We start from the raw sequence: 14,965 nt of genomic DNA, 5'->3' as shown, positions 1-14,965 counted from the left end.
GTCTCAAATAGGCCACCGACTCTGGAGGAACAACCTGGAGTTGCACAGGAAACGGAAACGGCGCTGTCTACTGTTGGAGCTTGGAGTTGTGGAAAGGTGGCTCTCCCGTCGCTTCCTGCGCGCGTGCGGCAAGGCAGCCGCTTGTTTGATTGTTTGGGTCGGCGGAACGGATGACGACGTTTGTGGGGGACATCTGGTCCTGGTCCTGGTCCTGGACCCTGGGATCAGCGCCCCAGTGCCAGACGCTTCACATGCGCCGTGCCATCTTTGACTGGCACCGCCACAAAGCAATGGTCATATTCGGTTGCATTGCGATGAGTTGAAATCAACACAAAGCCTCAAGTCCCGGCATGCAACCTACATGGTAATGCCGACGACTACCGACAGTCATTCTCGTTCCTCTCAAGGCTACCTCGGAAGAAAAGTACTGAGGTAGGAAGAGATGAATCATGAAGAGAAAGCAGCGGAAGAGCATGGGAGTGTGGTTAGGTTATATGATGGTAGATGGTAAGGGTCTAGGAGATAGCTAGTAAGGAACACAGGGATTGACGGCGTATGTGCATCCATGGTCACGCGTTCGACATTATCCTACAGCATTCTTCTCCTTCCACTCCCCAGCCGCTTCTTCATAGGTACAAAACTCTACATCCCCTTCCCACGTCTTCAACCACTTGATCATCCTCTCGATCATGCCAATGACATGCGCCATGCCGCTAGTATCAGGATGCAAGACCAATGGAAAGACCACTACGTCTTTTTCCCCAACACTGTCGTGCATCTCGCTCCTAATCCATTCAAACTTGTCCTTCCACATATTCTCCATAACACGCACGTCAACATAGCCGTGCGAGTTGGGTGCATTAGGGAGGTATTGGAGGGGCGTCATATCCTCCGTGTACCAGTTGGCCGGAATCTCAACCAGTGTTTTGGCCGTAGGGGCACTGGGTCTGGGCAGAGGCTTCATCCAGTCTTTTGCGGAAGCTTCCTTGGTATACTTTGGCGGTGTGATTGGTGGTAGATTGGGGAGGTAATATGGCTTGCTGTCATGGTGAGAGAGTGAAGAGTCGTAGAGGAAAGAGTACTCTTCTAGTAACTCTACGGTACTCTCGCGAAGCTGGTAAAGTGGCGCGCGGTAGCCCAATGGACGTTTTCCCACCAACTCCTGGTACAGGCTTATGCAGTGTTCGAGGACTTCGCGTTCTTGGGTTGCAGTGAGCTGCGGAGCGCCTTCGTGGCAGTAGCCGTGTAATCCTATCTCTGCGCCGCTGCTCTTGATTGCGGCAAATTCTTCAGGGAAGGACTCGGCGCTGTGCATTGGCACGAACCAGGTCACTTTGTTGGCGATGTCGTATTTCGCAAAGAGTTTGAGTAGCCTGGGGACGCCGACATGCCCACTGAAAAACCCCGTACTATAATCAGCGAGATTGTTGTTGGGGTTAGCCCCAGTGCCTAACCAGCCTGATACTGCGTCAAAGTCTACTGAGAGCAGTATCTTGATCTTCGGTTCGTGGCTGATCCGAGCGGCACTGAGAGATGACGTTGTTGAGACAACCAGTGCTGAGGTGTTTCTGCTAGCTAGAGATACGCCTTCGGTGGCAGTACCGAATATCTCGGCTTCATCAGTCGTATTGACAGAGGGCATATCGGGCTCCACTGTACTTGCTTGCGATTTGCGAACTTCCTCCTCCGACCACACGATACGACCTTCCATACCACCGTCGACAGATATACATTGCCCAGAGATGTGACCCGCAGCACGATGGCTGGCTAGGAAAGCAGCTGCTCTCGCTACGTCAGTCGCTTGGGCAATTTTTCTAAGCGGAACACTGTAGTAGTCAATGCGCCTATTCCAAGAATGGATACAAGCATCAGACTCACGTAGCCTCAGCCTCCCTCCACTTCTCCTTGGGGTCATCCAATCTGCCTTCAATCAATTTTGTATCCACCCACCCAGGCGCGACAGCGTTGATCCTCGCGCTCTTGTTCAACCTGACTATCTCATTCTTCACCGTCTTTACAAGACCGTACTGTAGTCCCGCTTTTCCGCTCGCATACTCGACGTGTCCTGCCTGACCAAAGACTCCACATTCGGACCCCGTCACGACAATACTAACGTTTTTGACGTCCTTGGCGGTTTCCAGCTGTGATTCCTCGACCGATTTGAGAAAGTGTTTGATGGTTAGGAAAGTACCACGAACATTGACAGCATAGACGCGGTCCCAGAGGTCGCAGGGCATGTCCCAGATAGGGTAACTAGAGGATTCATCCGTGATGCCGGCATTGGCACAAAGAATACTTATGGGCTGTGAGAAGTGGCTGATGGCTTGGGAGATGGATTCCCGAATGGAAGCTTCAGAGCTGATATCGCCCTGTAAGCAGTGAAGATTTGGTTTTGTTGAAGCGAGAGGATTTGGGCGGAGGTCGTGCGCAGTGACTTTACAGCCTTGTGCTGCTGAGTGTTAGCAACCAAGCAGTATGAAGATCTTTTATTGGCATGATCGTATCGTTGGTACGATTTCGGTATTTGAAGGTGGTATTGCAGGCCGGAGAATAGCTTCCACCCCAGCATGGCTTAACAACGAAAGTGAGCCTGGGTGCCCTATCCAGACAGACCTCGGAGACGTTTTTTTTTTTGGTGTAGTGTTTCGTTCCAACATCCAAATGTACACCCAAATGTGTAGAGTTCAATACATACCTAGAAATTCTTCTACGATGGCACCCCCTATACCGCCAGCGGCCCCCGTAACAAACACATGCAAACCATCCAGCTCAAGGAACGACATTGTGACAGTCGAAAGACAAGGACCTCAGGCCGACACTTGATTGACTCAGCTCCACAAGATGTGCGCCCGCGTTCTCCGCATACGTAATGTCACAACACCCGACCCGAGACTATGATAAGCCGTACATTATCACTCCCAGTAGCTTCCAAAAATGGCCGACGGCCAGCACTCATTGCATGTCGTTAATTCTACACGCGCTATCAGGACGAGTGTGTACACGTAATGCTTCGGTGCGAGTGAAGACGGCAAAGCGTGCGTCGTTATCGAACATGGAGGGGCAGTAATAGGTACTGACCCCTCCATGTATCCTAGCTACCAGAAACAGAGCTACTTAGAACGCGAAAAAGAACTACTACTACTACTACTACTACCGACCTTCTACAAACCAACCTTGTTCCGTGCCGTACATGCGTCATATTTGAACGCGCCTACGGCCAAAGCTTGGGAAAGACAAAACACCCCGCGCGCAACAGGTGCACCAACGGACACTAGATGCGTTGGCGCAGCTATTTACTCAGAGCGCCACAGTGCCTCTTGCCGCCATGCCAGCCCACCCTCGCAGACGGTAAAACTACCCAACACGGTAATTCTGACAGAAAGCCGTTGATTGCCCATGGCCGAAGGGCACACTGCTAAAGTTTTATGCGACCAATGACGGGCGTGGCCCTGTATGGGTTACGGGTATGTGCAGGAGGAGCGGCCGCATACGTGCTTCAAGTTACATGGATGGGAAATTTGTGCTGTATTCATTGGTTTTGGGCAATGTATGACTGCAGAGAAGAGTACTGCTACTCTAGGTGGTGGAACATGGTTTGCTGCCCACACTTTTTGCCGTTCCCTGTAGGCTTGTTTGGTATCATAACGCCGTGGCTCGTGGCTAAATTACAAAGTGATATCCTCGGAGCGGTAGTGGTCCGCTACAATGCGGTAGAGGTATGAAGGTGCATGTCCACCACTTCCAAGGGTCAGATTTACTCGGTGCTCTGAAAAGTTCGAGGGGTGACTTACAGGTTGGTAATGTAGAGATCCACAAGATCTGCAGGAACGTAGTCATACAGAGGGTTCTCAACATCGACCTTGTCGACAAACTCGCCATCGTCGTAGGGCACTACACCTCCAGCGTCACCGTGTTCGATGAGCTCGTCAATGTCAAACGGGTAGACTGGGCTGAGCTTGTACACTCCGCTGAGCACCACAACAGGCGTCTGATGCTCCTTGGCAGCCTTTGCAATCATATGTGCTCCAGCTGCGGCGACCAGGCCGCCGTTGGCCAGCACGGTGTGTGTTGCCAGAATGACCTTGTTGACGCGAGACATTATGGCGAAGACGTGTGAATCTGGGATGACGTAGACCTGGATGCCAGCGTCGGTGAGCGGCTTCCACTTGTCGTCGTCGGCGTCGTCGTCGTCTGGGTTCGCCTCTCGCTTTTTACCGGTAAGGAGGATGCCATGGGTGGCAGTGTGATCATGGGGATATGTCTCGGCGTGTACGACGGTAAACTTGCGCTTCCGTGCGGCGAAGAGGAGAAACTTCTGGACTGTGGTCGACGCCGTGTGGGTGAGGATAATCTCGTTGGCGTGGATGTGCTCGAGGGCAACTTCGGCAATCTGCTTGTCTGATGTTTCCAGCTCGTCCTGGAGTTCTCTTATGCCCTCCATGACCTCTCCCTTGAGGTCGAGGTTCTGGCTCCTGTTGATGCCCTCGAGGCGCTCCAGGTTGAGTGCTGTGAGGGTGCTCCGGCTGGTTGGCGATGCTTGGCCCGTGGGCGTGCTTGTAGCCGAGGGTGTGTCTGCTGGCTGGGAGAAGAGTCCGAAGAGCGAGTGGACGAGGGGGGCGGAGGAGGTGGGCGCATACGAAGTGTGTGAGGTGAGGAGTGGGGGCCGTCTCGAGGGTTCGCTAACGTCAGAGGCGTTGTCGGTGAAGACGGCTGTGTGCATGGGCTCGGCGACGGCATGTCTGAGAGGGCTGAAGGTGGATATGCTCGAGTTCAAGGCGGGCCGGTGGAGGGAGTCGTGCTGCGCGGGCGCTTGCGGCGTCGCATGGCCTCGTTCGCTTCCTGTTGGTGTTTGGCCCTCGGCGTGTTCGTCGACGACCTCGCGAACGAGTCCCAGCACACGTCGCACGATGTTCCCTACCACCACCTCTCGCGGTTGCGCCGACGTCAACCGCCTGCCGACCTGCTTTATGCGCTCAATGAGCTTTGCGGCATCCCTTCCCTTGAACTCGCCGACTACGCGCAACAGCAGAGCCGTCGTCGCAATGGCGCATGGTCTCGAGTTTCGTATCTGCCGTCGCTTGAGGAGTCTGCAGCGGAGAGATTAGTGCGTGCTGGAGGGGGGCACGTGGAATGCAGAGTGGCGTCTCACGAGATGAAATGCTCGACCGAAGCATCGACAGGAGTGCTCTTCAGCGACTTGAGGTACGTCGACAGCCCCGGCGCCTGTATGGTTGCGCCCTGCATGGTGAGAATGCCTATGTGCTTGTGGAAGCGCAGGCCAGAGTCGCAAGATTTCGAACGGGTGATTATCGAGGGTATGTGGGGGTGGTGGGGTTTATGGTCGTGGTCGTGGTAGTGGTTTTGGTGATTTTTGTGGTCCCTGAGCAAGTCTGAGGCGTGTAGTTCGGGCCAGTCGGTGGGATTCCTTGCTCGACCGAGGCACTGGCGATGTTGGGGGCAGTGCGGGCGTGCAAGTGCTTGTCGAAGCGTTGGTGATGGGAAAGTGTGTATGAGTCGTAGCCAGACTGAGCTTTCGGCGTTCCGATTGGGCGCCGTCGCGCGAGCGCTCCGTCATGGCCATGATGCCACCCCCCAACCTCTGCTTAGCTGCATAGCCATCCTCTCCCTAGAATTGGACGCCTCGGCTCGTTGCTAGTCTTTGTCAGTGCTTGCAAGAGCACATCCACTGGGCCACCACTCTGTACACGCCTCGCAACGGCCCCGCCATCACGCAGGTAGTTGCCGTCAGCCAACAACAACACATAAGCATCTGCGCTCCCCTCCCTCCCTTGCCCCCCAGCAATCACGCTACCCCACAGTCCTTCGCCATCCTCGAACCCCGGCCCTCCAGATCACGCCCAGCTGACGATGCGAGTGCAATAGCTGCACAGAGTGAGACGCGCAAGATGGGCGCCGACAGGAGCGACGGCTCCGGCTCCTCCAAGACGGAAGCGGTCGCATCCGGGTACGACGAGAAGACACACACCCTCCAGCAGGCCCAGAAGGGACCCTACGAAGACACCAAGCGGCGCAGGATATGGCTGTATCCGGCGCGCATCACCGACGGCATTGCCGCCGTGGTCGGGGTGCTGCTGACGCCCTTTGTGTATACGGGCCAGTGTCTGGTGGCCGCCTTCTACTACGAGGAAAATGGCCGCTTTTCCTTTCTCGCGCCCGTCTACAACATCTCGCGCACTTTTACGCGTGCACGTCGGAAAAAAGTGGCGGCGCATGCTGCATCGCGAGCCTCGGCTGCCCCAGACGGTAGCGACAAGGGAGCGCGCAAGAGTCGCAGTTCCAGTGTCGCGCAGCCCGTCATGAAGCAGCCCACCAGACGCTCACTGTCAATAGCATCAACCTCGACTGCCATGACATCCGATTCCGAGAGCGAGCGATCTCCCACACGCGCCGACGACGACATGGACAGCCCCTCGCGCCATACCCGCTCCAAATCGAGCGCGACTGCACGAGCAGACGAAATCGCCCCAGCAAAGAGGTCGATACGCATCACACTGCACCACAACGAGGACGCTCTGAGGCAACGCAAGGCTGCGAAAAAGGCCCAGTCGTCACGAACCGACTCCATCCCCTCCGAGGCGGCCGCTTCCCTAAAATCTCCCACTGGCCCGGCCTCCGCAGCCTCGAAACAATTGACCAAGTTCCCACGCGCACCCCAACCCCCGCGTCCCTTGGTGCCGCGCCGCCAGCCGTCGTACTCTGCAAAAGGCGTATCCGCCGTTGGGCCACACCAGAAGACGCTGATCATAGATCTTGACGAGACGCTGATTCACAGCATAGTCAATGGCGGCCGCTTCCAGACCGGCCACATGGTAGAAGTGAAGCTCCAGGCCTCGGTTGGCGCCGATGGACAGATCATTGGTCCCCAAGTGCCGCTTCTGTACTATGTTCACAAGCGGCCGTATTGCGACGATTTCTTGAAAAAGGTATGCAACCCCAGCTACGTGCGCCTCGTGCCACACTAACGGAGCAACAGGTCAGTAAATGGTACAATCTGATCATATTCACCGCCTCGGTTCAGGAGTACGCAGATCCCGTCATTGACTGGCTCGAGGTGGAGCGCAAGTACTTTGCTGGCAGATACTACCGGCAGCACTGCACTGTTCGTAACGGGGCTTACATCAAGGACCTTGCTCAGGTCGAGCCCGATCTCAGCAAGGTCATGATTCTCGACAACAGCCCCCTGAGCTACGTTTTCCACCCAGACAATGCCATTCCCATCGAGGGCTGGATCAGCGACCCAACAGACCACGATCTGCTGCACCTCATCCCACTGCTGGAGGGCTTGCAGTATGTCACCGACGTGCGTGCGCTGCTTGCGCTTCGGCTCGGCATGCCCGCATCCGCGTAATCAGGTAGCCACAATTCTAGTGGCATTCGATTTAGTACCTCGCATTCTAATACCTTTTGTACTATAGATCCGTTGCGCCGAGCAGTTGGCTATGTAGCTCGTAGGAGGAGATACCCAAGATGTTATTCGTTCATGTTCCACGGCTCGCTTGAGTAATGTTCCTTTTGAGTTTCTTTTACTCATTACGAACAAGGAATTACCCGCCCGCCGGCCCTGCACCTCGGATCTTCCACATTTGACCTGTCGCATGGGCCTGTCGTCTCGGCCACGTTCCTAGCTTGCTCCCCCACGTTCGCGCATTACTTTGTGTCCGGGGCATGACATTCGTGGCTACACGTCCTTGCCCAACATGCTCTTACACATTCCGCTTATCTGCTGCACCCTTTCAGCCCCACGGCACCCGTTCCTTCTCCCGTGGCTCCATGCGGGTCACTAATTGCTCTCGTTTTAGGGCCCATCGGAATGAGCACGTGGAATGTTTATTACTCGGACACACCGCTGTCCCTGTCGGGTCCATGCCTTTACAATGTCACCGTCGCCTTGAATTGTTTCCAGTGGATCCTGAACGTCTTGTGCCAATGCATTCGCTACAGAGAAGACGTCTACGCTCGAGTCCGATTGCGTCTAAACAATGTCGACACAGACACAAGATATCGACATAGCCATGGTGGATTCAAGGTTAGTCTATCCACTGGTAGCCTGGATAGAGCTGACCATGACCTAGCCTAGACCATCCTCTCTTTGACGAAGCAATACAAGCAACACACAACACTATACTGCTGGAACACCGTCAACATTTTGACCATGATGTCAGTGCCTCACTTCTGCTGAATGAATTGCATCGTCTTTCCGCCGGCAACGGGTCCGCAGACCGAAGAATAGTTGTCTCTAGCCAAAAGTTTACATTGTTCATCCAAACTTGTGCACCTTACTTCGATGTTCTTGGTACATGCGTCCGACTACAGCCAGCATGGGCGGGTTACTTCTGGGGAACTGTTCGTTTGGTATTCAAGGTATGGATCAACGACACTCTCGATGCATCTGTTGAACTCACACTCGAGGCAGATGAGCACTGACTACGTGGTCCTCCTTGAGAAGATTGCCGACATGCTTGAGGCTATCGTACAGATCATACCTCCTTACCAACAGCTCTACGAAATCTGCAAACGCAACGTTTCCGACACTCATGGTCAGGCCGAAGATTATCATTTAGCAACACTTTTATCTTACGTGTATGCGGATCTTGTGCAGCTCTTCTTAGAGCTGTACCAAATCTTTTGCCGAGGATCACAAGGTATGTCTTTTCATCGACTTGAAGTCGCATAGGTGGTCTGAGCTACCATTGTGTTCGGCGACAGTAGCTCGGGAGATCCGTACGGCGTAAAATCATGGAATTTGTTACGCGTAGGAGCTTTGTACTGGACTCCGAAGTTTACAACGTACATTCAAGGACGCCTTCATGGCGTGCAGATTGGAAATCCGATTTGACTGACTATACACACAGGCACTAAAGTGCAGTCTCTTGCGTTCGGACAAGCACCGTTGCCGCTATGGCGGCCACTCGATTCGCGCTTCGCCCACGTTGAAACCCGGATAAAACAGCACAGGGGCTGGCTAGAAAGAGAGACTGAAAACGAATTTCAATCCTACGCGGATGTCTCACAGCACCGTATAAGTTATCTCAGCTTCTTACACAGACAGAATAACGTGAATCGCAACGGTCAGGTAGAGCATGAGGGACAAAGACTTGCAAAGCGACTGAGGAGAGTTGAAAAGGTGCAAAGCTGGCTGTCAACTTCAGCCTCGGTTGGCACAACGACTCACGATTTCCATCGACCCCACCAGGAGTTCTGTGCGTGGTTCTTACACGCTCCAGCGTACACCAAATGGAGAGACCAGCGCTTTGATCAGAGCATGGCAAACGATCAGGATGCTATGACTAGTAACTGGCAGCATCGGGTGTTGTTCGTACAGGGTAGGTCAACGTACACATACGTCGAATGTTTGAAAGTCTGACAGATGGTTAGCAAAAGCAGGTTTTGGCAAGACTGTCATATCACAATCGGTTGTGTGCAATCTGGCAGGTGAGGCAGAGGATCCTGATCTATGCGATGAGCCCCCAGCGACCGCATACTATCATTTCAGTAACCTCCTTCGCAAGAACAACCAGCCTGAAGATGCACTACGGACTTTGTCACGTCAGTTGCTCCACACACATCGTCACAATCACTCCACTCTGGATGCTGTCAGCCTTCTACTGCGCAAAACTTCGTTTCGAGAACATGCCACTGCTGATGAGGTCATGGACGTTCTGTTGCTTCTACTTCGACAACATCCCACTTTTATTGTGATCGATGGCGTCGATGAGTGTAGCGACACTGAAGGGCTCCTCGCTTCGCTAGCAAGACTTTGCCGCGGTTCCGACGCAAGGGTCATTATATTCAGCAGGCCGAACTTGAAAATACCTCTCGAGTACCAGAAATGGGCTTCAGGTGCTCCGCATATTCTCCCAATTACTAGCAAGCACAACGCAGTTGCCATCGACCGTTTCGTGGCACCAAAATTGAACCGCCTAGCAGACCAAGGTTTCTTTGGGATTTCTATGGATCGATCACTTATTTCGGAAGTCACGAAGACAGCAGATGGTAACTTTCTATGGGCCGACATGGTACTGAAGTTCCTCCAATCGCCGCTGCTGTCACCGGAAGAGCGGTTTGCTGTTTTGCAAGGCCTGCATTCGCTGCAGGGTCTGGAATCTCTCTTTTGCATCATGTTTGATGCATTAGCACGCCATCCGCTGATCGAAAAACGTGTGATCACTGACACATTTCGGTGGCTGTCTTGCGCAATCAACCGCATGTACTCAGAGGCACTGTATACCGTTCTCATTTTATGCAACTCCAACGTGTCGGAGAGTTCGTATACGAAAGACATTGTAGAAGCCTTACCGGAACTCACATTCGGCCTCCTCCGCGTTGTCAACGACGACATCGCTTTTGCCCACGGATCCATACGAGACTACCTCCACAGTCCAGTATCTCAAAGCTCGGAGTTTAGTCTTTACGATGAGAGCAGCGTTCATGCCCACCTTGCGGCGCGGTGTCTAGCTTACCTCACTCACAATGTACCAAAACGCCCTCTTGCTGCTTTGCAGCCTCAAAGTCCTGTCATGCCACTCACTATACCTTCTAGTAGTGGCGCGAGTCAAAGAACAAGCGCATCGTGCGACAGCGGATACAAGTCTCTGTCTTCATCAGACGGAGATACCAATACTCACACTGCGCATGCCACACCGACCCAACACAACAGCTCTCCGACGAACAGCATCCGCACCATACCCTTCGACACCCACCTTCCATTTCTACGCTACGCAGCTCTCTGCTGGCCCATCCACCTAAGTCGGGCTCTGGCTTCGTCATCCTACCACACCACAACCTCTTCGACGGGTATGCTCTCCTGTCTACCCGCACTTGGCGATTTCCTAGCTTCTCGTCTTGCCGTCACTGTATGGGTAGAAGCTTCTTTTCGCTACAACTTGCCTCCCACACTCACGCGTCTTGTCGGCCCGCTTTCAGACATGAAAAGCGAGATATCACCGGCAACTATCGAAGGCAAAGGATTGAGGTTAGTGATAAATGAGATAAGGGACCTGAGCGAGGAACTGTTGGGCTTGAAGATGAGATATGAGAGCGTCATGAGGCAGAATCCTAGTCTGATTTGGCAGATGGACGGGGTAGGGGGATATGTGTATTGGCCAGTTTGGGAGGAAGCTTTTGTGGGCGGAAATGGGCGTTGAGGACGAGTATTTGGAACAGTCTGCTTTCCCTAAATGATCTTGATATGGGTTGATATGTGTGCATCTGGCTTCTTTCCAAACGATGCTCTTACCACGCCTCGCCGAGGCACACCACGCACTTGGGGCTGGGCTCTCGAGGTACGTATCTCGTCATCCAAATTGGCTTGGGACCACTATTCGTGTATATATGCTCTTCTCTCTGGCGTAAATCATTTGCTTAATCAATCAATCTGAATTACTCTCTTAGCAGGACATACTTGCAATTGGGCTATGGCGTGCGTTTCGAGAATGCTCACGTCCTGCCTTGCCTGCTTTTCTGAAAGGCAAGGACAGCGATATTCAAAACTACGACACAGCTTGGTACATGTTGCCGGACAAGCCCCGAGGGATGTTTCAAAGCAGGAGTCTGCGAAATGTCTCTTGGATTGAAGTTCCTGCTTCTTCAGTGAGCTTTGAACGCATACCTTGAGAGGTACCTAATGTGGATACATGACAAGGTAAAATGGAGCATACCTAACTTAGTCGAATATGGTCGTAAATATGCCTACAGAATCATGCATTTCTCAGATACGAAACTCAGATAAATCTGTTTTCCACGCACGTGACGAAAATGCAAGAGACGAGACGTGAATGGTGCTGGTAGACTTGCCTTTGCGCCAAGTTCAAAGCATGTGATTTCGTGTGCTCCCCGAGATCCACACGGTTGGCCGATTACCACGACACGTACCCTCACTCTGTGAAGTTTACGACCACAACAACGATGCTTTTGCGCTCAGCCTGAGTTACAGCATTCGGCATCCCTGATTACGGCCTCGTACGTAAAGTCCCTACCACGAATTGGCCTCATCCGCGTTCTGTCGCAAGAACCCCACCATGGCGCCCCCGCCGGCTTCCCTCTATACGCTCTCCTTCGCGATCGCGACTCTGATTACTCTGTTTGTCGCTGCAACACTGCGTCTACTCGCTATCCTTCCAAATGCGCGCTCAAAATCAACACGGCTACGTCAGCGTCCGCTTGCAACACGCGTTCTTATCGTGCTAGGATCGGGAGGACATACACACGAGATGTTCTACCTACTTCGAGATCTAGACACACGCAAGTACACGCACAGAACATACGTAGTCAGCAGCGGAGACGCATTCTCGGCACAACGTGCGGTGGAGTTTGAGCGAGGACTTGAAGACAAGGAAAAAGAACGACTACGAAAGCAAGACATGGAGAAAAATGAAGCACACCAGGACGGCACAGGAAGAACACCGGTAGCTGAGATGACAGATGCAGACAGCATGATGCATGTGGCGGGAGAGAAGAAGAGGAGGGAAAAGAAGGACGACAAGCCAGCGTGCACCGGACCAGACCACTATGATATCGCCATCGTGCCTCGTGCGCGCAAGATACACCAGCCACTCCTCACAACACCTCTAACATCACTTTACACTCTCCTGGCATCCTTCACGCCTCTCCTCCATGCACCACCGCTATTAGTTGGCCAGGCTCCCACGACGCCATACGAAACCGCAGCCGCAGACCTCCCAGATCTCATCATCACAAACGGCCCAGCTACGGCTGTGATCTTGATCTTCGCGAGCCTTGTACTGCGTTACTTCAACATCAAGGGTGCGAACAGCAGGGACAAGTGCAAGACCGTGTATGTAGAGAGCTTCGCACGTGTAAAGACATTGAGTCTGAGTGGGAAGCTATTGCTAAGGATTGTGGATCGCTTCCTGGTACAGTGGGAGGAGTTGGAGGGCGCAGGAGGGCGAGCGGAATACTGGGGGATTCTTGTCTGAGTATGAGCTCATATGCATGGGAAGGTCATGGGAGTCGTGATATGCATGATTTAGGCGTTTGGCGTACATTTACAGCGCGAAGATACCCCACATGCTACAGAGAGCCTGACTGAGTCTCCGGCTTCGATCCTTGCTATATATACAAAATGTATGCTACAATTCTCATCACACAATGCGTGATGCGGTGTCATAAGGCCCCTTGATGACTCTAATCGAGATCGGCTGTTTGACTGGGAATCTGCTTCTTTCCCAGGTACGGTTTTGTAGTGCTCTTCTGCATGTGCTGACCCAACGCCGCCAGCAAGCTTTCCTGGTCCACGAGTGGCTTCTCCTTCTGGCTCTGCACCTTCTTCTGGTACTCGAGCTCCCACCTCAATTGCATAGGTGTCTTCATTGCATCCGCAGCTCTCTGCTGTTGCTTTGCAGTCTCCCGCGCAAGCACACCCTGTTCAGAGTGTCTTGCAATCTTGACAGGGCGCGGTGCATCAGGGCCTCTCTCCTTCCTCGATTTGATGGAGAATTCGTGGATATCGCTGCGGAGTTCTTCACCAAGTGTGCCGGGGAAAGGTGGTGCAACGAGCGTATAAGCCATGGACTCTGATCCCTCAACGACATTGCGCGTTGTATCAAAGTCATAGGCTCCAGGATAGTTGGGATCCACACTTCTTGGGGTCGCGGCCTTGAATCTCTCCTGCTCCATCCTTTGGATCTCGGCGAACTTCTCTTCAATGTTACCGGTTGCCAGGTCCTTCGATGCGTCCTGTTGAGCTCGGTCCTCAATGTTCTTGCTTCGCCAGCGATTCAAGCTGGTGAGCGGCTGGCGTATGTTGGCTATGGTTTTTCGCAGCCATGTCTGCTTGTCCGTCTCCGGCTCTTCAGTGATACGGGTATCTTTGATATCTTTGATATCTTCTTCGCGTTCCCAGGGCCATTCAATTCGTTGCCGTGTGCCCGCAATGTAGCGGTGAAATATGGGGAGACCAGTCCGAGGGTCGTATTGATGTGCTTCTGGGATTTCGCTGTCGCCGTAGTCGGTGCCCGTATAGGGGTCAATGCCGGTCGTGTGTCGTTCCATGAAGATCTTCTCGACCACGACATCCTCGAAGCACTTTTTGCCTCCTTTCTGTATCTCAGCGGGCACCACTAGGCGTACGTGATCAAGAGGCATAGGCAGAGCATTCTCTATCTTAGGCCCCATGCCTTCGGCAGCGGCGTTGAACACTGCGGTGTCGAAATATTGCTGTGAAATGTCAACGATGCACAACTGTAGTGAAGCAAGGTCGGGAATACCATGTTCATGTCCTTGACGACCACCTCGTGTGTTCTCGGAACGAGCTCCTGCACAGTACCAATCTTGCCCGCATCTTTTCCCTTCAATATCACGACACGATCATCCTTTACAATTGGAAAGTATTTCTTGTCGTCGACGACTAGCGGGTACTCCAGTTCTAAGCCCTTCTTCTCCCTGACAGCATTCCGGGTTTTCTGAGTCTTGACGGGTATCTCAGGCTTCTGGATCTGGGCAGCCTTGAGGGCACCATATTTCTCAGCATCGGGGCCGATGGCGCGATTTGGCCTCAAGGGACCAAGCTTCCAGTCCTCCTTCGCATTGGCCAAAGCCTGTTTCCTGACGCCCTTTACGTGCTCGTTCTCCCACATGATACGCGCGAGGACGGCTTGCTTGGAGTCCCATCGTTCCTGCTTGAGCTCCTGTCGCTTCTTGCGTTCCCGCTCGTGCCACTGGATTGCATTCTTGACCTTCCGGATCTCTTTCAGCCTTTTGGCCTGGCGGGCGGCATTGCGTCCTGGCCTGACGACCAGCTGGCTCATGGTGGGCGGGGCGGCGGCGATGGAGATGGATGTGGAAGGGCTTGCGGACTACCGAGCCATCGAATGGCAGACGACGAGGGATGCAGTGGTGGATGTAGCCGGCACGTCTGATTCGAGCGAGGGTGTCGCAGATTCCTGGGCCGCTATCTTGTCCGCCGCGATGCGTTGTCGGCAATCGT

General features: G+C 53.4%; 6 protein-coding genes across 6 annotated transcripts; 3 read left to right on the top strand and 3 right to left on the bottom strand.

The window, feature by feature from the left end:
- Nucleotides 1-583: 583 nt before the first annotated feature.
- ACET3X_004058 (uncharacterized protein) lies at nt 584-2,783 on the bottom strand (the record flags this gene model as incomplete). The annotated part of the gene is made up of 3 exons (XM_069450221.1): nt 584-1,826; nt 1,879-2,449; nt 2,696-2,783. 3 exons carry the CDS (start codon nt 2,781-2,783, stop codon nt 584-586), a joined length of 1,902 nt encoding a protein of 633 aa, XP_069308036.1.
- Nucleotides 2,784-3,665: 882 nt separating this feature from the next.
- On the bottom strand, nt 3,666-5,244 carry ACET3X_004057 (uncharacterized protein; the record flags this gene model as incomplete). Its single annotated transcript, XM_069450220.1, has 3 exons — nt 3,666-3,738; nt 3,792-5,087; nt 5,150-5,244. 3 exons carry the CDS (start codon nt 5,242-5,244, stop codon nt 3,666-3,668), a joined length of 1,464 nt encoding a protein of 487 aa, XP_069308035.1.
- Nucleotides 5,245-5,448: 204 nt separating this feature from the next.
- ACET3X_004056 (uncharacterized protein) lies at nt 5,449-7,369 on the top strand (the record flags this gene model as incomplete). Its single annotated transcript, XM_069450219.1, has 4 exons — nt 5,449-5,488; nt 5,667-5,735; nt 5,884-6,944; nt 6,995-7,369. The coding sequence occupies 4 exons, from the start codon at nt 5,449-5,451 to the stop codon at nt 7,367-7,369; spliced, it is 1,545 nt and encodes a 514-aa protein (XP_069308034.1).
- Nucleotides 7,370-8,033: 664 nt separating this feature from the next.
- Nucleotides 8,034-9,720, top strand: ACET3X_004055 (uncharacterized protein; the record flags this gene model as incomplete). Its single annotated transcript, XM_069450218.1, has 6 exons — nt 8,034-8,047; nt 8,094-8,382; nt 8,435-8,663; nt 8,874-9,344; nt 9,397-9,567; nt 9,620-9,720. The coding sequence occupies 6 exons, from the start codon at nt 8,034-8,036 to the stop codon at nt 9,718-9,720; spliced, it is 1,275 nt and encodes a 424-aa protein (XP_069308033.1).
- A 2,318-nt stretch (nt 9,721-12,038) lies between these two features.
- ACET3X_004054 (uncharacterized protein) lies at nt 12,039-12,956 on the top strand (the record flags this gene model as incomplete). The annotated part of the gene is made up of 1 exon (XM_069450217.1): nt 12,039-12,956. The coding sequence occupies one exon, from the start codon at nt 12,039-12,041 to the stop codon at nt 12,954-12,956; it is 918 nt and encodes a 305-aa protein (XP_069308032.1).
- Nucleotides 12,957-13,164: 208 nt separating this feature from the next.
- On the bottom strand, nt 13,165-14,786 carry ACET3X_004053 (mitochondrial 54S ribosomal uL24m domain-containing protein; the record flags this gene model as incomplete). The annotated part of the gene is made up of 2 exons (XM_069450216.1): nt 13,165-14,196; nt 14,247-14,786. 2 exons carry the CDS (start codon nt 14,784-14,786, stop codon nt 13,165-13,167), a joined length of 1,572 nt encoding a protein of 523 aa, XP_069308031.1.
- Between the last annotated feature and the right edge of the window lie 179 nt (nt 14,787-14,965).

This window comes from Alternaria dauci, chromosome 3 (genome assembly GCF_042100115.1).
Source record: "Alternaria dauci strain A2016 chromosome 3, whole genome shotgun sequence".
Classification (NCBI taxonomy): Eukaryota; Fungi; Ascomycota; class Dothideomycetes; order Pleosporales; family Pleosporaceae; genus Alternaria; species Alternaria dauci.
Note: the sequence above shows the minus strand (reverse complement) of the source record. Positions and strands in the feature narration are given on the sequence as shown.